The 23619-nt window shown below is 58.0% G+C and overlaps 2 protein-coding genes across 3 annotated transcripts in view; both read left to right on the top strand.

The window, feature by feature from the left end:
- The window catches only part of ZNF628 (zinc finger protein 628), a 178529-nt gene that overhangs the window by 34935 nt on the left and 119975 nt on the right, over positions 1 to 23619 (top strand). The gene's annotated exons all lie outside the window — the stretch shown is intronic.
- On the top strand, positions 4482 to 23519 carry BRSK1 (BR serine/threonine kinase 1). 2 transcript variants are annotated; one of them, XM_059665708.1, is made up of 19 exons: positions 4482 to 4997; positions 7540 to 7634; positions 7752 to 7837; positions 9531 to 9671; positions 13501 to 13617; positions 13704 to 13737; positions 13827 to 13895; positions 14391 to 14537; positions 15478 to 15509; positions 15845 to 16015; positions 17229 to 17326; positions 17794 to 17953; positions 18176 to 18236; positions 18722 to 19091; positions 19515 to 19563; positions 19651 to 19774; positions 20308 to 20512; positions 21252 to 21341; positions 23258 to 23519. In XM_059665708.1, exons 1-19 carry the CDS (start codon positions 4862 to 4864, stop codon positions 23413 to 23415), a joined length of 2343 nt encoding a protein of 780 aa, XP_059521691.1. In that variant the 5' UTR covers positions 4482 to 4861; the 3' UTR covers positions 23416 to 23519. The 2 variants fall into 2 exon arrangements, with proteins under 2 accessions (XP_059521691.1, XP_059521692.1); XM_059665709.1 differs by lacking the exon at positions 4482 to 4997 and adding an exon at positions 7008 to 7121.

Below are 23619 nucleotides of genomic sequence, written 5' to 3'. Positions count from 1 at the left end.
CTTAAGCCCTACCCACCCGATACCGCTGTGGCCCCGCCCCTCGCACAGGCCCCGCCCCTCGCGGCCTCTCCCTCTAAGCCCCGCCCCGTCCCGCGTCCCGCCCGTTAGCGAGCCCTGTTTCTTCATCCTCCTGGCGAGACCCAGCCCTGCCCTGGTGTATGCCCCGCCCCTCCCAGGCCTGGCCCCGCCTCCAGGAGACCCCGCCCACACCCATGTTCCCGCCCGCTCCAACACGCTGCACCGCCCCACCACTTGAGGTCCCGCCCTTGTTCTAGGCCTTTCGGCCCCGCCCTTATCGTGGCCCCGCCCCTGCTCTGGCCCCGCCCGCCCCTATCATTTGCAGGTTGAGCTGGTCCCTCACCTGCAGGCCTTTTCCCCTGCATCCGAGGCTCCACCCCACCATTTACTGGAGCCCTGCGTTCCGGTTACCCTAACATCTGGACCTAGGCAGCTTTTGACTCACCACTCCCCTTCTCTTGGCCTCAGTTTCCCCATCTACCCGTTCTCCACTCAGCAGCTCCTGTGCAGACCCTTTTTAAAATATATATATATTTTATTGATTTTTTACAGAGAGGAAGGGAGAGGGATAGAGAGCCAGAAACATCGATGAGAGAGAAACATTGATCAGCTGCCTCCTGCACACCCTCTACTGGGGATGTGCCGGCAACCAAGGGACATGCCCTTGACCAGAATCGAACCTGGGAACCTTGAGTCCGCAGGCCGACGCTCTAGCCACTGAGCCAATCTGGTCAGGGCCAGACCCTTTTAAAAATATATATATTTTTTATTGATTTCAGAGAGGAAAGAAGAGGGAGAGAGAAATAGAAACATCAACGATGAGAATCATTGATCGGCTGCCCACAACCCGGGCATGTGCTCTGACCGGGAATCAAACCCTGACTTCCAGGTTCATAGGTTGACGTTCAACCACTGAGCCATGCCGGCCTGGCATGTGCAGACCCTTCTTATCACCCCTCTCTACCCCGTAAAATTTTCCCTGGGTCCTGCCAGGTGCAGAGGAGCGGGATTCTTGAAGCAAAATGCCCAGGCAAGTTTGTCTAGGAAGCTCACAGCCTCCATGCACCAGATTCAGAGCTCTGGGCTGGGAATGAGCCCCTGCAGGCCTGGTCTGCAGAAGTGTTTGTTTTGGGCTGAGCTTAAGGAAACCTTAGTTCATCTCAAATGTATTGAGCTGCTGGGACTGGGGTGTGCAGGGCGATATTTTGGGCTGAGATGGGAAGATAAACATATACTAGTAGGTCCTGTGTGAGCGTGAGTGTGTGTGTGTGTGTGTGTGTTTGTAGTGGGATAACTATCAGACCTGGGTCTGGACCCATGGGCACCCTATTGTATTCCTTTCCTATGTCTGCTATTAACAAATCACTAAAAAACTTGGTGGCTTAAAACAACACAGATTTATTATTTTACCGTTCTGGAGATCAGAAGTCCTAAATGGGTTTTGGACTCCTCGACTTGCACTGGGCTAAAATCAAGGTGTCAGCCGGACTGTGTGACTTCTGGAGGCTCCAGGAGAGAACCTACCTTCTTGCCTTGTCCAGCTCGTGGAGGCCGCCTGCATTCCTTGGACTGTGGCCACATCCCTTCTGCTTCCCTGTCCCATCTCCTGACTCCGAACCTCCCGCCTCCCTCTCCTAAGGACTCTTGTGATTACATTTAGAGCCACTCAGATAAACTGGATCATCTTGACTCAAGTCCCATCTGCAAAGTCTCTTTTGCCCTGTAAGGTGATGTATTCACAGGTTCTGGGGGCCTACCATACCTACATACTACACCTATGCACAAGCCTATCTATAGATAATGTGTATTTACATATAAAATTATACATCATACTATATAGTATATGTGCACATGTAACTATATATAACATATTATATACATATGAATATAGGTATAATATGATAGTGGCCTAAATGGTGGTCCCAGGTAGCATATAAAAGCCATAGCCTTGCCCTGACCGGTTTGGCTCAGTGGATAAAGCGTCGGCCTGCAGACTGAAGGGTCCCAGGTTCGATTCCGGTCAAGGGCATGTACCTTGGTTGCAGGCACATCCCCAGTAGGAAGTGTGCAGGAGGCAGCTGATCGATGTTTCTCTCTCATCTATGTAACTCTCTGTCCCTCTCCCTTCCTCTCTGTAAAAAAATCAATAAATTATATATATTTTTTAAAAGCCATAGCCTTGCTCAGCCTGAATGGCTCAGTTGGTTGGAGTGTGCCATATACCAAAAGGTTGCAGGTTCGATTCTCAGTCAGGGTACATACCTAGGTTTTGGGTTCAAACCCCAGCCACGGTGCATTTGGGAGGCAACCATGCTTATAGATGCTTCTCTTTTTCATCAATGTTTCTCTCTCTCCCTCTCTCTCTAAAATAAACATACCCTCAGGTGAGGATTTAAAAAAAAATAAAAAAGCCATAGTCTTTACAATGACCTTTTTTTGAAGATGTATTTTTTTTACTTTTTTTTTTAATTGAATTTATTGGGATCATATTGGGTAATATGCACATATAGGTTTCAGGTTACAATGACCTCTAGGTAGGATAATCCTATAATTTTCCATTTAATGGCAAAGACACTTGAGAATGAAAGCAGGCCCTATTAATAATTACAGACTACCCGGAGTAAACCAGGACTTTTAAGGGCCCGTACGCCCTGCGTCCTCACCTCCTTTGGTGTCACTCCCCACCCCCACGGCCCTCCAGCCACACTGGCCCCTTCCACGCTCCTACCGCCCGCCTGGCACAGTCCCACTCGGGGCCTTCGCGCTTCCTGTTTCCTGCCGGCACTGTATCTAAAATACCACACTCCGCAAACACTTCCGGTTCCCTTCCCTGCTTCAGTCTCCTCTTTAGCCCTGAGCGTGGCCATCAGATGGACCCTATATTCTGCTTGTTTATCTTGTTTTATCCTTTGCCTTGGCCACAGGGCCGGGATCTTTCTCGGCCCCCACCACTTGCAAGCGCGCCTGGTGCTGGGGGAGGTCCACGGAATGGGGGTGCATGGCCAGGAGACTGCAGGCTCCCGGGTGCACTCTGCAGGGGGGTTGGGGTTCCATGGATGCCTTGCACCTTGGGGTACCTGATATAGGGGAGTCCTGGCTGGCGTGCAAATCCAGCTGAACAGATCCACGGATGGGCTATTGTGGGGACATACAATCCTATCCCGGCCCACATGAGGATCTAGGGGACGCTGTGGTGGGCACAGAGGATACATAGGGATCTAAAATACAACAACAACAAAGCCCCAACCGGCTTGGCTCAGTGGATAGAGCGTCAGCCTGCGAACTGAAGGGTCCCAGGTTCGATTCTGGTCAAGGGCATGTACCTTGGTTGTGGGCACATCCCCAGTAGGGAGTGTGCAGGAGGCAGCTGATCAATGTTTCTCTCTCATTGATGTTTCTAACTCTCTAGTCCTCTCCCTTCCTCTCTGTAAAAAAAAAAAATCAATAAAATATTTAAAAAACAGCAACAACACAGGGCCCTCAGGGGGTTCTGGAAGTTTCTCTGTCGGATCACGGAGGACCCTAAATGGATGTATGCAACCAAGCTGACTCGGATCACATGCCCCAGCCGGTGTGGCTCAGTGGATAGAGCCTCCACCTATGGACTGAAGGGTCCCAGGTTCGATTCCGGCCAAGGGCACAGGCCCGGGGTTGCGGGCTCCATCCCCAGTGGGGAGCGTGCAGGAGGCAGCCGATCCATGATTCTCTCTCATCGCTGATGTTTCTCTCTCTCCCTCTCCCTTCCTCTCTGAAATCAATAAAAATATATTATTGAAAAGAAAAGAAACATGTCCCGGGCTGTGGGTGAACGTGGGTGGGAAAGGAGACCCCGGTGGCGGGCTTGGTGTCCCCGGGAAACAGATGCGCTGGGACAAGACCCTTTCTCTCTCTCTCTCTCTCTCTCTCTCTCTCTCTCTCTCTCTCTGCCCCTCAGTCTGCCCCCATCTCCCCCAGCATCTAGCCCCCCCCAGGTGTGCACCCCCTCTCTCCCTGCCTTTGCCCGTCTCTCTCTGCGGCTCTTTCTACATCTCCCCCTTCCCCTCCAGCTGCTTCCCCAGCCTCTCTCCGCACCTGCCTCCTTCTCGGCCTGACCCTCGGCCACCTCTCCGCTTTCCCGCAACTCTCCCCGCACCCTCCGCTCTCCACCCCGTCCCTGCGGGGCTCCGACCACGGTCCCCATCCCCTCCCGCCGCCGTCTCCGCGCGCGGGGGGTACCCGGCCTCTCTCCTGGTGCAACCGCATCCCTGCCGCTGCCGGCGCGCATCCCTCCATCCTCCCGGCTCCCGCATCCCGCCCTGGCTCCCGCGTCCTCCCACCTCCCCGCCCTCCCTCCGGCTCCCCCCCGCCCCCCGAAAGGGTTAACTTTGGGGAAGGGCCCGGAGTCCCCGGATGGTGATGTCAGCGTGCCGGAGAGAAAGGACGAGGTGGCGGGGGGAGGCGGAGAGGAGGAGGAGGCGGAGGAGAGAGGGCGCGTGGGGGGGCGGGGGGGACCTCGGCCCGCAGCATCCGCCGGCCCGCACCGCAGACCCCCCCCGGCGGGGGGAGGCACAGGAAGGGGGGCCCGGCCAGGGACGGGCTGGGGAGGGGGGGCCGCGCCGCCCCCCTGGGCCATGCTGACTCCCGGGGCCTGACCCCCCCCCCGCCCCGGGCCCGCCCCCCCTCCCCCAGCTCCGCGGCCCGCCGACTGGGGGGGGCCCAGCCCAGCCCCCTGGGGACCCCCGGAGAGGTGGGGGGCAGCCGGGGGGGCCGGGACGGAGCGGTCGCCGGCCCCCACCGGAGAGACGGGTCGACCGGCCGCAGGGGGGGTGGCCGGGGGGCCGGGCGGGCCGGGACCAAGGGCAGCATGTCGTCCGGGGCCAAGGAGGGAGGCGGGGGCTCCCCCGCGTACCACCTCCCGCACCCGCACCCGCATCCCCCCCAGCACGCCCAGTATGTGGGGCCCTATCGGCTGGAGAAGACGCTGGGCAAAGGCCAGACAGGTGAGCAGGGGGGCGCACGGGGCGGGGGGACAGGGGGCAGAGGGCGGGACTCGGGTGCTCACGGGCAGGGCTGGCTGCCCGGACCCCTGGGTCCCTCGCCCAGGAGCGCCCTGGGTCCGCGGTGTGTCCATAGCCTGGTCTCCCCCAACTGCCTCCTGGAACCCCAGAGTCAGGGTCCCCAGGATGGAGGGAGGGGAGGGTTCAGAGCCGGGCTCCCGGGAGCGGGCTGGGGCGCGGGGAGGCCGGGCTGAGCGGGGCCGCGGCCGGAGGCGGTGCGCCGGGAGCGGATGGCACTTGGTGCAGTGCGGCCGCAGGCGGGGGGATGCGCGGCCCGTGCGCTCCGGAGGCCGCTGCTCTCCGGCCTCCGGGCCCTGGGAGACGGGGAGTGAGGCCGGGGTGACGGGGTCTGCAGCATCCGCCCCCTTTTCCAGGCTGCGGGCCTCGTGGGGGGCGGCCGGGGCTCAGAGAGGGGGACGGGGGTTGGGGGGGGGGGTTGGGGAGTGAGAGGCAGGGCCCCCCAGCAGCGGCTGTGGAGGGGGCGCATGCTGCGAGATTGCTGCACACGGGCCGCCAAACACGGCCTCCTTCCTGCCCGGTGGGGTGGGAGCCGGACACCTGGGTCCGAGGGATGGGTCCAGGGTGTCTGTGAAACGGAGGGTCAGGGCCGGAGGTGGGGGGTAGGAGGGGAGAGACCGCAGATCTTAGTGAGGAGAGTGTGAAGGTGTTGCTGACCTGGATTCCTGAGTTATGGGGGGAAGGGGCCATGGGCCTGGGGTCTGAGGGAGGAGGGAGGGGGAACCAGGACTTCGGGGTCTGAGAAGGAAGGGCTGGGCCTGGGGTCTGAGGGACGAGGGTTTGGGGACTGGGCTCCCGGGTCTGAGGGAGGAGGGCTGGGGGCTTGGGCTCCTGGGTCTGAGGGAGGAGGGGCTGGGGGCCTGGGCTCCTGGGTCTGAGGGAGGAGGGGCTGGGGGGCTGGGCTCCTGGGTCTGAGGGAGGAGGGCTGGGGGCCTGGACTCCTGGGTCTGAGGGAGGAGGCTGGGGGCCTGGGCTCCTGGGTCTGAGGGAGGAGGGCTGGGGGTCTGGGCTCCTGAGTCTGAGGGAGGAGGGGCTGGGGGCTGGGCTCCTGGGTCTGAGGGAGGAGAGCTGTGGCCTGGACTCCTGGGTCTGAGGGAGGAGGGCTGGGGGCCTGGGCTCCTGGGTCTGAGGGAGGAGGCTGGGGGCCTGGGCTCCTGGGTCTGAGGGAGGAGGCTGGGGGCCTGGGCTCCTGGGTCTGAGGGAGGAGGGGCTGGGGGCCTGGGCTCCTGGGTCTGAGGGAGGAGGGCTGGGGGCCTGGGCTCCTGGGTCTGAGGGAGGAGGCTGGGGGCCTGGGCTCCTGGGTCTGAGGGAGGAGGGGCTGGGGGCCTGGGCTCCTGGGTCTGAGGGAGGAGGGCTGGGGGCCTGGGCTCCTGGGTCTGAGGGAGGAGGGCTGGGGGCCTGGGCTCCTGGGTCTGAGGGAGGAGGCTGGGGGCCTGGGCTCCTGGGTCTGAGGGAGGAGGGGCTGGGGGTCTGGGCTCCTGGGTCTGAGGGAGGAGGGCTGGGGGCCTGGGCTCCTGAGTCTGAGGGAGGAGGGGCTGGGGGCCTGGACTCCTGGGTCTGAGGGAGGAGGGGCTGGGGGCTGGGCTCCTGGGTCTGAGGGAGGAGGGGCTGGGGGCTGGGCTCCTGGGTCTGAGGGAGGAGAGCTGTGGCCTGGGCTCCTGGGTCTGAGGGAGGAGGGCTGGGGGCCTGGACTGCTGGTCTGAGGGAGGAGAGCTGTGGCCTGGACTCCTGGGTTTGTGGCATTGGGGTTTGCATGCTCCCAGCTACAGCCTCAAGGAGCAGCAGAAAATTGGAAGGTCAGGGTAGGGAGAAAGTGGAGGGGATGCTTTGGGGAGGGAGGGAACATGAAATTATCTTCCCCGGGAGACATGGAGTCTCCAGAAGATTGACGCTCGGAGAATTCAAGGAAGGGAGGGGTTGAGGGAGAGAGAGACCAGGCTATGGAGACACAGTGGAGAGATGAACTTACCCAGGCCCAGAAGGGCAGAGAATCAGGGTGAGAGGAAGGGCTGCTGTGGGTGGATAGACCATCAGGAGGAACAGAATTCGGTGAGTGGGAGAGAGCTGGGTTGCGGGCTGGCGGCTGGCGGCCCATGGGACTTCAGGTCAGGGTGATCCAGGCCACCGGGAACCAGCCAGCAGGGGAAGGGGGAGGAGGGGGGGGTGGCTTAGGAGCCAGAGCGGGGTAGGTGCTATAGAACAACACCCACTTTTTCTTTCTTTTTTTAAACATGTTTTTTATTGATTTCAGAGAGGAAGGGAGAGGGAGAGATGGAAACATCCATGATGAGAGAGAATCATCGATCGGCTGCCTCCTGCGCGCCCCCTACTGGGGATCGAGCCTGCAACCGGGGCCTGTGCCCTTGACCGGAATAGGACCCGGGAGCCTTTCCTCTGCAGGCCGAAGCTCTATCCACTGAGCAACACGGGCCAGGGCAACACCCACATTTTCAATTCCGCTCCCCAGGGCTGGTTAAGCTGGGCGTCCACTGCATCACAGGCCAGAAGGTCGCCATCAAGATCGTGAACCGGGAGAAGCTGTCGGAATCGGTGCTGATGAAGGTGTGTGTTCGTGTGTGTTTCGGGGGAGGGGGACTCTTTGGGAACATGGGCGAGGGACACGGGCTGTTCTGACCTCCATTCCTCTGTCACCATCACCATCGCCACCCCCACCCCCAGGTGGAGCGGGAGATCGCCATCCTGAAGCTCATCGAACACCCACACGTCCTCAAGCTGCACGACGTCTACGAGAACAAGAAATATTTGTAGGTATTTATAGACACCCAGCCCCCCCCCCCCCCCCACGCGCCTCCCCCAGTTCCTAGGGCGGCACCTTTCGGGAAACAAGGCCTGGAGGGGCCTGGGGGAAACTCGAGGTGTCCGGGCCAGGCTGGGGCGCCGAAGGCTCGGTCCATTCCCTACCGCACAGGGACACCCCCCTGCACACACGTAGGCCTGACTGTCCCCACACTGACCTGGCTTGATGCTGGGGGTAGACAGGACTGCCAAGCCTGAGCCCTGAGTCGGGGGCAGAGGCCGACCCAGCCCCCTTGCACGCCACCCCGACCCGGCCCTCCTGAACTGCAGGGCACACTGTACTGACTGGATAATCTGGATCCCCCAGCTAAGAGCAGATCCCCCCAATTGCTAAGGCCACAGGGCCCAGGGACTCCTGCCTCCTCCCAAACCCCCACTCTGTAGCTTTGGAGGCCCCCCTTTGCCCCCCTCAATCCCATGTGACGCTTAAGTGCAATGAGTGGACACCCCAACAATGGGACTCCTTGGGAGTTCTGAGTCCCTATTTCAAAGTCAATTACCACCCCCAACCCCCCAGGAAGGTTGGGGAGTGGAGTCCAGCTGTCCAGGCTTCAGACAATAGGCCTTTGTTTGGACTCTGGTGACCCAAGGGACAGCTGGGCTGCAGGAGAGAGGACAGCCCCGCTGACCCCGCCACGCCACAGGGCGTCCAGGAGGACCTGGCTCCCACACCCATCAGATGCTGGGGGTGGTGGGTTTCCCAGGCAGGAGGCTGCCGTGGCCCCAGAGGCTCATGGGAATTGTAGTCCTCCTCGGCTTCCCCAGGTGTTGTTGTGGCGGCAGGTGCTATCATCACTCCCACTCAATGGGAGTTCCGCTTCCCAGAGGACGCTCAGCCTCCCAAGGGGTCATAGAAATTGAGCTTTTGTTTTCCAGGGGCTGATGGGAGTTAGAGTTTTAACCTCCCAGAGCCTCATGGGACTTGGAGTCTTTAGAATCCAGGTGGCTGGTGGTCCCAGAGCCCTAGGGGAGTTGGGAGTTTTTTCCCCCACCTCCCTGGGGCTGATGGGAGTTGTAGTCTTTTTCTTCGCAGAAGTTGACTTAGATTGGTGCACACTGCCATCCATCATTATTGCCAAGAATTAGTGAGAATTTGAGTTTCTTCATCCTAGAGTCTCCGGGAGTAAGAGGCATGGCTTTCCAGGGATTAATGAGTATGTGGCCGTGGAGGGGTCTTTATTTCCCAGAATCCTATCATAATTGGGGGGGGGGGGGTCTCCGCCCTCCAAGTTCTAACCCAGTTGCCTTATCTCCTGAAACAACTAAGAATCGAAGTGTTAATACTCCTGATGTTGACATAGGCGTGTCTGCTGCCCTGGGTTAATGGCAATTGAATTTTGGTTTCCCGAAGGCTGATGGGAACTAGGGTCTCTTCCACTCAGGGGCTGATGGGAATTGGAGTCTCTACCAAGGGTTGATGGGAATTGGAAGCCCTGCCTCCCAGGGACCCATGGGAATTGGAGTCTCCTCCTCCTCCTCCTCCTCCTCCTCCTCCTCCTCCTCCTCCTCCTCCTCCTCCTTCTTCCAGGGACTCATGGGAATTGGGGTTCTCTGCCTGCAGGGGCCAGTGGGATTGAGGGGACCAGGCTCTTTGGTTCTCGCATGCCCCCTCCAGCCCTCCGCCCCCTCCGCGTCCCGCAGGTACCTGGTTCTGGAGCATGTCTCTGGAGGTGAGCTGTTTGACTACCTGGTAAAGAAGGGGAGACTGACCCCCAAGGAGGCCCGGAAGTTCTTCCGCCAGATCGTGTCAGCGCTGGACTTCTGCCACAGCTACTCCATCTGGTGAGGGGCACGGCCACTCATCTGCTTGCGGTGTCTAGGGATTCACCTTCCGGACCTTTCATAGAAACAGAATCCTGCTGGCCCTGGCTGGGGTGGCTCAGGGTCGCGGGTTCGATTTCCGTCAAGGGCAGGTACCTGGGTTGCAGGTTCGGGCCCTGCATCATGGTCCGGCGGGTTTGGGTGGGAGGCAGCTAATCCATATCTCTCTCACTCTCTCTCCCTCCTCCCTCCCTTCCACTGTCTCTAAAAATCAATGCAAATAATATCCTCAGGTGAAGATTAACAACAAATAAAAGGAAAAGAAGCCCTAGCCAGTTTGGCTCAGTGGATAGAGTGTCTGCCTATGGACTGAAGGGTCCCGGGTTCGATTCCGGTGAAGGGCACATACCTGGGTTGAAGGCTCCCTGCCCTGGTTGGGGGCATGAGGGAGGCAACCAATCAATGTGTCTCTCTCACATCAGTGTTTCTGCCTCTCCCTCTCCCTTCCACTCTCTCTAAAAATCAATAGAGAAAATATCCTCAGGTGAGGATGAAAAAGAAAAGAAATAGAATCCTATTATAGGTGGCCTTTAGAGACTGGCTCCTTTCACTGAGCGAAACATGTTCAAGTGTCCTAGATGTTGTAGCCGGCGCCATTCTTTTTCATGGCTGAGTAATATTCCACTGTGTGGTGTCGCCATCTTTGTTTATCCACCACCGTGGAGGGACATGTTGGTTGTTCTCCTTTGGGGCTGTGATGAATAACGTGGACGCTCATGTGTCCAGGTTTTGGCGTGTGCCTATGTTTTCAGCTCTCTTGGGTGCATTGCCTAGGAGTGGCATTGTTGGGTTATATGGTACTGTTTAGCCTTTGAGGAGGTGCCAGACCGTTTTTCCAAGCAGCTGCACCATCCCACATCCTCGCCAGCAGCCTCTGAGGGTTCCAGTCTCTCTACATCCTTGCCAACATCTGACTTTTTTTTAAAATATATTTTTTTGATTTTTTTACAGAGAGGAAGGGAGAGAGATAGAGAGTTAGAAACATCAATGGGAGAGAAACATCGATCAGCTGCCTCCTGCACAGTCCCTACTGGAGATGTGCCCGCAACCAAGGTACATGCCCTTGACCGGAATCGAACCCGGGACCTTTCAGTCCGCAGGCCGATGCTCTATCCACTGAGCCAAATTGGTTATGGCTGACTTTTTTTTTTTTTTAAATAACAGCTTTATTGAGATATAATTCACATACTATAAAATCCACCTTTTTAAAATGTACAATCCAGTGGTTTTTATTATATTCAGAGTTGTACAATCTAACAATTACCACTATCTCATTGTAGGATCTTTTCTTTTTCTTTCTTTCTTTTGAAAAAGACATGCTCAGCCTTAGATGGTTTGGCTCAGTGGCTAGAGCCTGGACCTACAGACTGAAAGGTCTAAGGTTTGTTTCTACCTCAGTTGCAGGCTCCTCCCCAGCCCGGGCCCTGGTCAGGGCTCATGCAGGAGGCAACCAATGGATGTGTCTCTCTCACATCGATATTTCTCTCTGTCTTTCTCTCTATCCGCTGAGCCAAACCGGTTAGGGCAGTGGTCGGCAAACCGTGGCTCGCGAGCCACATGCGGCTCTTTGGCCCCTTGAGTGTGGCTCTTCCACAAAATACCACATGCGAGCGTGCACATACAGTGCGATTGAAACTTCGTGGCCCATGCGCAGAAGTTGGTGTTCCGCCTGGGCGAGTCTATTTTGAAGACGTGGCGTTAGAAGAAGTGGGGGGTGTCGGTCGGTGGGGCGACAGGAGACACGGCACGGGGGAGGTACATTGTTTTGAGGTGCGTTCGCTGAGGTCGACCCCTTCCATCTCTCCCATCCACACTCCTCTATCTGAAACAAGTATACAAGACGCGTGTGAGTGGGAGAGTTGGAAGGGGTCGACCTCAGCGAACGTACCTCCATCAGATGGAGGACGTTTTTAGCAAAGGCCAGCTTAGGAGCACCCTGATTAAGTTAATAACAATGTACCTACCGATATAGTTTAAGTTTAAAAAATTTGGCTCTCAAAAGAAATTTCAGTCGTTGTACTGTTGATATTTGGCTCTGTTGACTAATGAGTTTGCCGACCACTGGGTGAGGGCAACCGGCGGCATTTTTATGATTAATGACAGGGCAAAAAAGGATGCCTTCAGCGCGTCTTTCAGCCTCATCTGTTTGCACCCCTCCCTCTCTGGGATGGGGTTGGAGGGCCTCAGACTCCGGGATAAACCTGGGTGATAAAAGGCAGCCCATTTAAACTGTCAACACCTCCCTATTGACAAGACTGTCAAAACCCTGACATTAAAAACACTGACCTCTAGGGGGCGGTAGCAGAACATGTAACAGCCAGTATGACCCAGTTACCACTTTCAACTGAAACTGGAATCCTTGGGCCCTACCTCCCCCTGGAGCCTAGACATTAAACCCTTCCATCCTGAGCCCTTTGGCCTGGGAGAAGAGAGGGAGTTTGTCCCAAGCCTGAGGTGGCGGTATTTCTTTTATTATTCAGTAGGGAAATAATTTTAATATTTAAAGAGCTAGCTCAATATCAGCCCTGCTTACCTAAAACACTCTCGCTTCGTACGTATTCAAATATTTGTGGGTAAAGTAATATGACATCTGGGGTTGCTCACAAACTAATCCAGTGGGAGAGGGAAAGCATATGCAGGGGTGTGGACGAGAGACTCGCCCTGAGTTCATAACGGGGAAGCCGGAGGATGGGGAGGCACAGGGGGCTCCCCTATATTCTCTCTACTTTGGGGCACGCATGAAATTGTCAATAATCAAGGTTTCCAGCCCTGGCCGGTTTGGCTCAGTGGATAGAGCGTCGGCCTGCGGACCAAAGGGTCCCGGGTTCGATTCCGGTCAAGGGCACGTACCTTGGTTGTAGGCTCCTCTCTGGACCAGGGCCCTGGTCGGGGCTCGTGCAGGAGGCAACCAATCAATGTGTTTCTCTCCCATCCATGTTTCTCTCTGTCATTTCCTCTCTCTTCCACTCTCCCTAAAAATCAATGGAAAAATATTCTCAAGGGAGGATTAAAAAAATATGTAAAAATAAATTAAAAATAAAAATTATCTTTAATATATTTTTATTGATTTCAGAGCGGAAGGGAGAGAGAAATAGAAAAATCAATGATGAGAGGGAATCATTGATCGGCTGCCTCCTGAACGCCCCCTACTGGGGATGGAGCCCGCAACCTGGGCATGCGCCACTGGCCGGAATCGAACCCAGGACCCTTCAGACCACAGGCCGAAGACACTCTATCCACTGAGCCAAACCACCTAGGGCTAAAAATTATTTTTTTAAAAAAAAACCCTCTCACTTCCTACATATTCAAATATTTTTAGGAACAGTAATATGATATCTGGGGTCTCTCGCAAAAATAATTCAGTGGGAGAAGGACGTGAGGGTGTGGAGGGGAGATTCGCCCCGAGTTCATAAAGGGGAAGCCGGGGGATGGGACCTGCCAGAAATTGTCCAGCATCCAGGCTGCCAGCCCCGCCCTCTCTGCGCTGAGCCCCGCCCCTTCTGAACCAAGTTCCACCCCCTCTGAGCTGAGCCCCGCCCCCTCTAAGCTTAGCCCCGCCCCTGTCCCTCTGTGCCGAGCCCCACCTCCTCTGAGTTGAGCCCCACCTCCTCTGCACTGAGCCCCGCCCCTTCTGAACCAAGTTCCGCCCCCTATGAGCGGAGCCCTGCCCCCTCTGAGCCGAGCCCCGCCCCCTCTGTGCCGAGCACCACCCACTCTGTGCCGAGCCCCACCCCCTCTGAGCCCAGCCCCGCCCCCTCTGCGCTGAGCCCCGCCCACCCGCCTGTCTCAGCCACAGAGACCTGAAGCCGGAGAACCTGCTGCTGGACGAGAAGAACAACATCCGCATCGCGGACTTCGGCATGGCGTCCCTGCAGGTGGGGGACAGCCTCCTGGAGACGAGCTGCGGGTGAGTCCGGCGGCCGCCTGGGCCCGGGGCGGGCTGAGACGGGCCGAGGCTCACCCCCGTCCCCCCCACCTCCGTCTCTCCCTCAGGTCCCCGCACTATGCGTGTCCGGAGGTGATTAAGGTGAGTGTGGAGCAGGTGGGGGGTTGGGGGGGCGGGAGGCTGGTGGAGATGGGTGTGATGGTGACCGGGTCCTGCTCCCTCCCGTCCAGGGGGAGAAGTACGACGGCCGCAGGGCGGACATGTGGAGCTGCGGGGTCATCCTCTTCGCCCTGCTGGTGGTAAGGCGCCCCTCCCCGCTCCTGCCCGGCTCCAGAGCAACCCGCCTCGGGGAGGGAGCTCGGGACCCGAAGCTCCGTTCTCACCCCAGGGCTTGTCGCCTTTTTTTTTTCTTTTAAGCTGGTGTCCATTTTTTAAATTTTTATTTTTTTAAATTAATTTCAGAGATGAAGGGAGAGGGAGAGAGAGAAACATCAATGATGAGAGGGAATGATGGATCGGCTGCCTCCTGCGCGCCCCACACTGGGGATCGAGCCTGCCACCCGGGCATGGGCCCTGACCGGGAATCGAACCGAGACCTCCTGGCTCAGAGGTCCCTCTCCCAAACATTTAACTGATATCAGGAAGGTGTGAGGGGTATTCGCCAGCCGACCGAGATCCCGGAGCTAACCTTTCAGCCGCAGAAGTGTGGGACAGCCCAGGGGGTCCCCGAGTGGGACGGGGCAGCCAGGAGCCCTTGGAGGGCTTGGGACAGCAGCCGGTCATCTGTCCCGCAGGGGGCTCTGCCCTTCGATGATGACAACCTCCGCCAGCTGCTGGAGAAGGTGAAACGGGGGGTGTTCCACATGCCCCACTTCATCCCGCCGGACTGCCAGAGCCTCCTGCGGGGCATGATCGAGGTGGAGCCCGAGAAGAGGCTCAGTGTGAGTTGGGGGGGGGGGGGGGGCGGGATGGGGACAGGGCAAGGGACAGTGGGTGATGAAGACAGAAACCCTCGGGCAGCGGTTCTCAACCTGTGGGTCGCGACCCCTTTGGGGGTCGAACGACCCTTTCACAGGGGTCGCCTAAGACCATCGGAAAACACATATATAATTCCAAATTGTTTTTGTGATTAATCACGATGCTTTCATTATGTTCAATTTATAACCATGAAAATACATCCTGCATATCAGATATTTACATGACGATTCATAACGGTAGCAAAATTACAGCGATGAAGTAGCAACGAAAATAATGGTATGGTTGGGGGTCACCACAACATGAGAAACTGTATGAAAGGGTCGCGGCATGAGGAAGGTTGAGAACCACTGCCCTAGGGCAATCTATTTTTTAAAAAATATATTTTTATTGATTTCAGAGAGGAAGGGAGAAGGAGAGAGTGATAGAAACATCCATGATGAGAGAGAATCACAGATCGGCTGCCTCCCGCACACCCCACACTGGTGACCGAGTCCGCAACCCGGGCAGGTGCCCCAACTGGGAATCGAACCTGACCTCCTGGCTCATCGCCACGTTGGTCGGGCTCCCTAGGGGAGTCCAGGACTGGCCTGTCTGTCCCTCGGGAGTCAGCTGGGGAGGGGGGTCCCTGGGTGAGCCCCCAGTCACTCCAAAAAGGGGATGCCACTGCGCATGCGGCCATGTAGCCTGGCAGGTCCATAAGACTCGGATTGCGCCTGCGCGAGGCAATACGCTCACTGGCCATTTGGGGGAGACGTAAGCCGTCATCCCGCCCTTGGTGATGGGGAGAGTAGGGGGCACCGTTAGGGACCCCCCATCCCCACCCCGTCAACAGTCATGGCTTCCAATTGTGATCATATGACCTCAATTCTGCTTCTCTACAACCCCCCCCCCCATCCCCCACAGCTGGAGCAAATTCAGAAACATCCTTGGTACCTGTGAGTATGGGGGGGCCGGAACCCTGGGTACCTGGGGAAGGAAGGGAGAGGGGCCCGAATATCAAAGGCCCCCCAAGCAGGAGAGCCAGTGCCGGCCGGGGGGTGGGATGCCGCGGATCCTGAATGAGGAGGGGCCACGGTACCTGGACCCCTGGGTCCTAGGGAGAAGACACGGGTGGAGGCGCTGGGGTCCAGCCCCCTGGGTCTGCAGGAGGGTGGGGGACAGGACTCCTGGGTTCCCTCAGAAAGGCGCAGACTGGGACCCAGGACCGCTGAGGCTCGGGTGAAGAAGCGGGTTCGAGTCCGGGCCCCCTCTGCTGTTTCTCCCCGGCCAGGGGTGGGAAGCATGAGCCGGACCCGTGCTTGGAGCCGACCCCAGGCCGCAGGGTGGCCATGCGGAGCCTGCCGTCCAACGGGGAGCTGGACCCCGACGTCCTGGAGAGCATGGCTTCGCTGGGCTGCTTCAGGGACCGGGAGCGGCTGCACCGCGAGCTGCGCAGCGAGGAGTAAGGCACCCCGTGGGCAGCACAGACCCGCGGCCCACGGAGGGTGGGGAACTGCCTTGGCTCCCGGGACGGGCTGGGGGCGCGCCCAGCCTCGCGCATGCGCAGGCTCTCCTGGACGAGGTGGCTTAAAACTCCCGCGTGGACCTGTCTCCAAGGAACCACAAGGGGGCAGTAGGACCAGCAGGGAAAAGGCAGAACCGAAGCTGAAAAGCATTATTAATAAATACTGAGACAGATTTATTATTATTTTTAAAAAATATATATTTTTACTGACTTCAGAGGAAGGGAGAGGGAGAAAGAGATAGAAATATCAATGATGAGGGAGAATCATGGATTGGCTGCCTCCTGCACACCCCCAACTGGGGATTGAGCCCACACATGTGCCCTTAACCAGAATCCAACACGGTTGCAGGCCAGCCAGGGCCAGATTTATTATTTTAAAAATATATATTTTATTGATTTTTTTTTTTTTACAGAGAGGAAGGGAGAGGGATAGAGAGTTAGAAACATCGATGAGAGAGAAACATCCATCAGCTGCCTCCTGCACACTCCCTACTGCGGATGTGCCTGAAACCAAGATACATGCCCTTGGCCGGAATCGAACCTGTGACCCTTGAGTCCACTGACCGATGCTCTATCCACTGAGCCGAAGCAGCCAGGGCCAGATTTATCATTTTATTTAATGCCCTAATTTTATTTTATCATTACTTTTGATCCTCACCCGAGGACATTTTTCCATTTGTTTTTTATAGAGAGTGGAAGGGAGGGGGAGAGACAGAGAGAAACATCAATGTAAGAGAAACACATTGATTGGTTGCCTCCCTCTGAGGTGGACCAGGGCAGGGGATTGAGGCTGTAACCCAGGCACGTGCCCTTGACTGGAACTGAACCCAGGACCCTTCAGTCCACAGTCTGACGCTCTATCCACTGAACCAAAACAGCTAGGGCTGTTGAGACAGATTTAGAGGGTGCCTCCCATAGCACTTACGGAGAGTACGTGTTCACATGTTAGATAATATTATTATTTTTGAGGGAAGTGAGACTGAGCTGTATACCAAGACAAAGGAACCCACCGTGTTGATACCTAGGAAAATGGAATTGTACATAGAGATGCTGGGTGGACTGAGCCCCCAGAGAGCCACCGCTGCAGGGAGGGCCTGAGACCACCTCTGGAGCCTGACCTCTGACCCCAATCATCTCCTGCCCCCCACAGGGAGAACCAAGAAAAGATGATCTATTATCTGCTTTTGGATCGGAAGGAGCGGTACCCCAGCTGTGAGGACCAGGACCTGCCTCCCCGCAATGATGTTGGTGAGAAGGCAGGGCTGGGACTCCGGGCCCCAGATTCCCGAGGTGGGGTGGGGCTGCAGGACCTGAGCTGTCAAAACCTCTCTCTACGCGGGCCTCAGTTTCCCGTTTGTCTGAGTGCCATGTACAATTGGTCAAGTCAGTCTTTTTCTTTTCTTTTTTTTTTTTTTTAGTCTTTTTCTTTTTTAAGTGCAAGCTCCTGAGCCTGACCCTACAGATTCTTTTTTTAAAAAAATATATATATATTTTATTGATTTTAGAGAGGAAGAGAGAGAGAGAGAGAAACATCAGTGATGAGAGAGAATCATTGATTGGCTGCCTCCCGCACGCCCCCTACTGGGGATTGAGCCCGCTCCCCTGGCATGCGCCTTTGACCGGAAGTGAACCCGGGACCCCTCAGTCCACAGGCGGATGTTCTATCCACTGAACCAAACTATCTAGGGCACACATCGGTCTTCGATCTCCCGCAGACCCCCCTCGGAAGCGAGTGGACTCCCCCATGCTGAGCCGGCACGGGAAGCGGCGGCCAGAGCGCAAGTCCATGGAAGTCCTGAGCATCACGGATGCGGGCGGTGGCGGCTCCCCGGTGCCCACCCGCCGGGCCCTGGAGATGGCCCAGCACAGTCAGAGGTGGGAACCCCGCCCCTGCAGTGGGACCCCCCCGCCCTGGGTGGGAAGAGAGGTCAAGGCTTTAACCCCAGCGCCTCCCTCCAAGGTGCTGTGTGATTGGGCCGAGTCACCCGCCCTCTCTGGGCCGCGGTTCCTTATCCTGAAGGAGTGTGGAAGGGAGAGAACCGCTGAGCCTTTTGAAACCGTTCCCTCCTGATTCTTAACCATTTATCCTGGAAACAGATCCCGTAGCGTCAGTGGAGCCTCCACCGGCCTGTCGTCCAGTCCTCTGAGCAGTCCGCGGGTAAGGCCAGACCCCAGTGAAGGGAGGAGGGGTAAGGGGATGAAGGCCCTGTGGAGCAAAGATCAGCAGCAGGAACGACAATCGCATCAAGTCTAGAGACATCTGTTGCCTCCTTGTCCCCAAAGGGCTAAAGACCCAAGACCTCATTAGTGTTTTATTTTATTTTTTTCTCATTAGTATTTTAGTACATTCATTGGCCACTTGCACCTTCATAGAGTAGGCTTTTTACAGTGTCCCAGAGGGGTTCCTTTACTCATTTAACAGAAGCTAATTGAGCGCCGACTGTGCACCAGTCACTGCTGGTTTTGCAGCTGTGAACATGACAGGGAAAATCCTTGCTTCCCTAACATTGGGGGGGGAGGGGGGATAAGAGGACTACAAGGTCCAGCATGCATCGGGCCCTCCTGCCTGAGTCTGTGTGAGTGGGGCGCTTAGAGCCTACTGGGAGTTGTAGTCCAGCCTCACTCTATTCCTCTCCTTCACAGAGTCCGGTCTTTTCCTTCTCACCGGAGCCTGGGGCTGGAGATGAGGCTCGGGGAGGAGGCTCCCCGACTTCCAAAACGCAGACGCTGCCTTCTCGAGGCCCCAGGGGTGGGGGCGCCGGGGAGCAGCCCCCACCCCCCAGTGCCCGCTCCACTCCCCTGCCTGGACCGCCCGGCTCCCCACGTTCCTCCGGGGGCACCCCCTTGCACTCGCCTCTGCACACTCCCCGGGCCAGCCCCACCGGGACCCCGGGGACGACGCCGCCTCCAAGCCCAGGCGGTGGTGTCGGGGGAGCCGCCTGGAGGAGTCGTCTCAACTCCATCCGCAACAGCTTCCTGGGCTCCCCTCGTTTCCACCGGCGCAAGATGCAGGGTACGGGGTCCCTGGGGGGCAGGGGCCGGGGGGCAGACTCCTGAATCCTAATGGAGGAAGGCGACCTGGGGCTAACGTCTGGGTCCCGGGAGCAAGGGGCTGGGGCCCGGATTCCCACATCCTGGGGTAAGATGCGGTCGTGAGCAGAGACGCAAGCTTAGGGTAGAGGGAGTGGGCCCGCCCCCTCTGAAAGACACGCCCACTTGGCGCTCTGGATCACCTTCCTATTGGCTCATGACAAGCAAGCCCCACCCACGGGGGCGTGGCCTAACGGGCCGGGCTTCATTCCTAGAAGGAACCTTAGGCTGCTTGCCATTTGGGGTTTGCTTCTGGGCGGGGCGAATGGACACGGGGTCTGGACGCCCTGGTTGTGCTGCGCACGAGGATGGTGGACAAGTGTCGACCATGCTCTCCCCTCCCCAGTGCCCACCGCCGAGGAGATGTCCAGTTTGACGCCGGAGTCCTCTCCAGAGTGAGTGAGACTGGGAAGGGAGGGAGGGAGGTTTTTCATGTCCTCAGCCCCCTCCTGACCCGCCTCCAACCATCCCCTCCTACTCAGGCTGGCAAAACGCTCCTGGTTCGGGAACTTCATCTCCTTGGACAAAGAAGAACAAATTTTTCTCGTGCTAAAGGACAAACCTCTCAGTAGCATCAAAGCGGACATCGTCCATGCCTTCCTGTCGGTGAGGGGCCTGGGTCCCCACGCACGCGCGCACGCACCCACCCACGCTAGCCACCTCAGAACCACAGCAGCCCCTGGGGTTCACCACCTTGGCATTGGCCTGACTCCTCCCTGAGGTTCATGGGATTTGTAGTTTTTCAGCCAGAGTTGGGTTGGGTCATTGTGGGGTGAGGGAGGCAGGAGAGACTTGTGTCCTGGGGCCTGGAAATGGTGAAATAGGATCATGAATTACAGTTTTCCACATATCAGTGTCCCCTGAGGCCTGGTGAGTTGACATTCCCCTATTATTACGTTAGGAATCAGTCGCTCAGCCATTCATCCCTAGACAACCTAGTCATGGTAGGATGGAAAACTACAAATCCCAGCAGGCAATGGGGCATTCTGAGACCTTTCCTTATACTACTCTTGCTCCAGTGTCTGATGGGACTTGTAGTTCCTTGGGCAAGGGCCGCTCGCTGTAGGGGTGCTTATCCATTCCCTGCAGCCAGGTCCCGGGGGTCACCTCCTCCTGGTGCTCCCCCCCGTCTCTCTCAGATCCCCAGCCTGAGTCACAGCGTGCTGTCACAGACCAGCTTCAGGGCCGAGTACAAGGCCAGCGGTGGCCCCTCCGTCTTCCAGAAGCCCGTCCGCTTCCAGGTGGACATCAGCTCCTCTGAGGGGCCAGAGCCCTCCCCGCGACGGGATGGCGGCAGCGGCGGCGGAGGTGGCGTCTACTCTGTCACCTTCACTCTCCTCTCCGGTAGGTTTCCCTGGACGAGGCTGCCCCCACCAGCCTGGTGTTTGGGATGCTCAGGACGGCTGAGATAGGATAGCAGCCCAGGAGGGCGGCGTGAGGGAGGAGGGGACAGTGCTCAGCGGGGCCTGACCGTGTGAGCCCCTCCTCACTCAGACCCCCACACCCTCTCCTCCCCTCCCCGCCTTTCTTTAACATGTTTACCGATTTTAGAGAGAGAGGAAGGGAGAGGGAGAAGAACATCGATGTGAGAGAAACATCGATTGGCTGTCTCCTGCACCACCCCTCCTGGGGATCAAGCCTCCAGCCTGGGCATGTGCCCTGACCAGAATCGAACCCAGGACCTTTCAGTCTTCAGGCTGACGCTCTATCCACTAAGCCAAACCGGTTAGGGCAAAATCTTTTAAATAAAAAAGACAAATAGGCAGCAGTTTCTCAATTTTAAGATTTTTTTCCTTCCCAGTGATTTTTCTTACATTTCTGGCTCTCATGGACTCCAGCAGAAGCTGACGAGGAATAAAACCCCATTTAAACAGAAAACAGCACCCATGGCTACTGCAAGTCCAACTTTTCTTAGCTCCATTTGCAAACCATGGGTCGGTGCCTGGCCCCAGGAGAGGAGCTGGAACTGAAGCCAAGAGGAGGGTCCTTCCCTGGGTGGAGGGACCGGCTTCCACAGGGTGGGAGGCCCTCCGGGCCCTGCCCCTGGCAGTCCCCACGGCATTGTTTCCCGGCCCCTTCCCAGGTCCCAGCCGTCGGTTCAAGCGAGTGGTGGAGACCATCCAGGCACAGCTGCTGAGCACTCACGACCAGCCCTCCGTGCAGGCCTTGGCAGGTGGGTGTGGGCCATGGCGGGTGCCGGCTGTCTGTCCGTCTTCTGTCCCGTGGGGCGGAGGGCAGACTCCCAGCGACCATGGTTCCCAGGCGAGACCAGCTGGGGGAAGCGAGGCCCGCCTGTCATCCTGTTGAGGCCTCACCCGCAGACCTGCGAGGGGGTTCCCTGTCCAGGCGCGGGCCTCTCCGGGGAGCTTGTGTTCTGCGCCCCAGGGGGCGGGGCTCCCTGGAGGCTAGCCTTGTTGTCAGGGAGCGGAATTCCCTAGCAACCAGGGGCCACCACAGTTCCTCAGTCAAGACAGCCCTGCTCAGCCCCCCTCCTGAGATAGGTGGGAATGGGGTCCCCAGGCCCTAGTCCAGTGATGGCGAACCTATGACACGCGTGTCAGAGGCGAACTCATTTTTTTGGTTGATTTTTCTTTGTTCACTGGCATTTAAATATATAAGATAAATATCAAAAATATAAGTCTTTGTTTTGCTATGGTTGCAAAGATCAAAAAATTTCTATAGGTGACACGGCACCAGAGTTAAGTTAGGGTTTTTCAAAATGCTGACACGCCGAGCTCAAAAGGTTCGCCATCACTGGGCTAGGGAGAAACAGAGCAGGCAGGCAGGACCCCAGCCAGGGGGCAGACGCCTGCGTGGCCTTGTCACCGAAGGCCAAAGCCCAGGGTCACGTCTGCCTGGGGCCTGTTTCCCCAAGGTCAGAACCAAAGCGGCGACTCTCAAGGTGTCTGGAGGGCCAGGCCAGGCTCCCTCCTGGAGGCTGGGGGCCGGGGTATCCGTTCCGCCTTCCCAGAGGCCACAGGCCCGAGTTCCTTCGCTCACGATCCCTCTGCACAGCTGGGGACGGGCCACCTCCCTGAAGGGCACATGTTCCCCGGACGCTGCCCTCACCTGGGGAAGGTTCCTTCAAGGCTCCGCCCAGACGATCCGGAAGAACCGGCCCCCGCTGGGCTTCGGCCTCGGTCGCAGCCGGCGTCCCCTGTGCCTTGCAGTGTAACATGGTCCCCGTTCTCAGCACGAGGAGCCGGACACCCTGGGAGGGGACATCCGGGGACACTGGCAATGTCTGGAGACCTTTCCGCTTGTGTCCATCTTGGGGGGATGGGGGTGCAGGGTGCATAGCACACCCCCACAGCAAGGCGTTCTGACCTCCTGGGGCGTGGAGCAAGCCTGCTCCAGGAGTCCCCACCAGGCCTGGTTGCCCGGGGTGACCAGAATCCAGGCCAGGCCCCCTGAACCCTGCTAGACCCGGTTGCTAAGGAAAGCTGACCTTAGCAACCAGGGTTCCCCAAAGGGCACACCCTCAAAGAGGAAGGACCAACAGGCACCTGGGGGCTTAGCCCGGCGTCTTATAAAGAGGAATGGGGCAGGGGGTGACCCCCCATCCGCCGAACGGGAGAGCCATCCTGGTTGCTATGACAACAAAACCCAACAATCAGAGACTTTTATGGGGGCCGGTCCCTGCTAAGGGACATCAGGCACTGTTCTGGGCCCTATAGAAACTGCGAGTCTGGAGAAGTGTGGCCCCACAAAGGGGTGACCCCAGTCAGGCAAGCCCGCCTGGGGAGGCCTGAGACCCCCAAACAACGTGTGATAGGGGCTCCAAACCCCATGACCAAGGAGCGTCCCCCTTAACCACCAGGGCAGTGGGAGGGAAGGGGGACCCTCTGGCTGTGACCTGGGGTGCTCGAATCTGTGGTCACACACCACTGTCCCATCCAGTCTCTGAGGCCACGAGGGCTGGAGGGCGCCCGGGTGCACGACCCGTTCTAGGGTTGGCGGCCTGGCTGCTGGCGTGAGCCCCCCTAGCACCCGTGTTGGGGGCTCGGGCCTCCGCACGATGCTGGAGTCAGCCCGGCCGGCCTTGGGGCTGCTGAGACCCTGGATGGCAAACCGCTTCCTCCCCGACAGACGAGAAGAACGGGGCGCAGACCCGGCCTGCCAGCACCCCGCCCCGAAGCCTGCAGCCCCCGCCCGGCCGCCCAGACCCGGAGCTGACCAGCTCTCCCCGCCGAGGCCCCCCCAAGGACAAGAAGCTCCTGGCCACCAACGGGACCCCTCTGCCCTGACCCCAGGGGGCCGGGGAAGGAGGGGAGCCCCCTCCACCCCCCTTCCCTGCCCCCCAACTGTGAATCTGTAAATAGGGCCCCAGGAGTACATAGGGAGGGGGAGATACGACCGACCCAGCCTCGCCCTGCAGGGATGGGGCTCCAGGGGCCGTGCCCAACGGGGAGGGGTGGTTCTGGGGGAGGGGGGGTCCAGGGGGTGGGAGC

Source organism: Myotis daubentonii, chromosome 15, assembly GCF_963259705.1.
Source record: "Myotis daubentonii chromosome 15, mMyoDau2.1, whole genome shotgun sequence".
Lineage (NCBI taxonomy): Eukaryota > Metazoa > Chordata > Mammalia > Chiroptera > Vespertilionidae > Myotis > Myotis daubentonii.
Note: the sequence above shows the minus strand (reverse complement) of the source record. Positions and strands in the feature narration are given on the sequence as shown.

What these genes read in the sequence shown, in the direction of transcription:
- BRSK1 (XM_059665708.1), top strand. Translation starts at nt 4,862, where the DNA reads ATGTCGTCCGGGGCCAAGGAGGGAGGCGGGGGCTCCCCCGCGTACCAC. An exon ending in GTCCTCTGAGCAGTCCGCGG is followed by an intron (nt 18,237 to 18,721) that starts GTAAGGCCAGAC and finishes TCTCCTTCACAG; the next exon opens with AGTCCGGTCTTTTCCTTCTC. An exon ending in TCGTCCATGCCTTCCTGTCG is followed by an intron (nt 19,775 to 20,307) that starts GTGAGGGGCCTG and finishes CGTCTCTCTCAG; the next exon opens with ATCCCCAGCCTGAGTCACAG.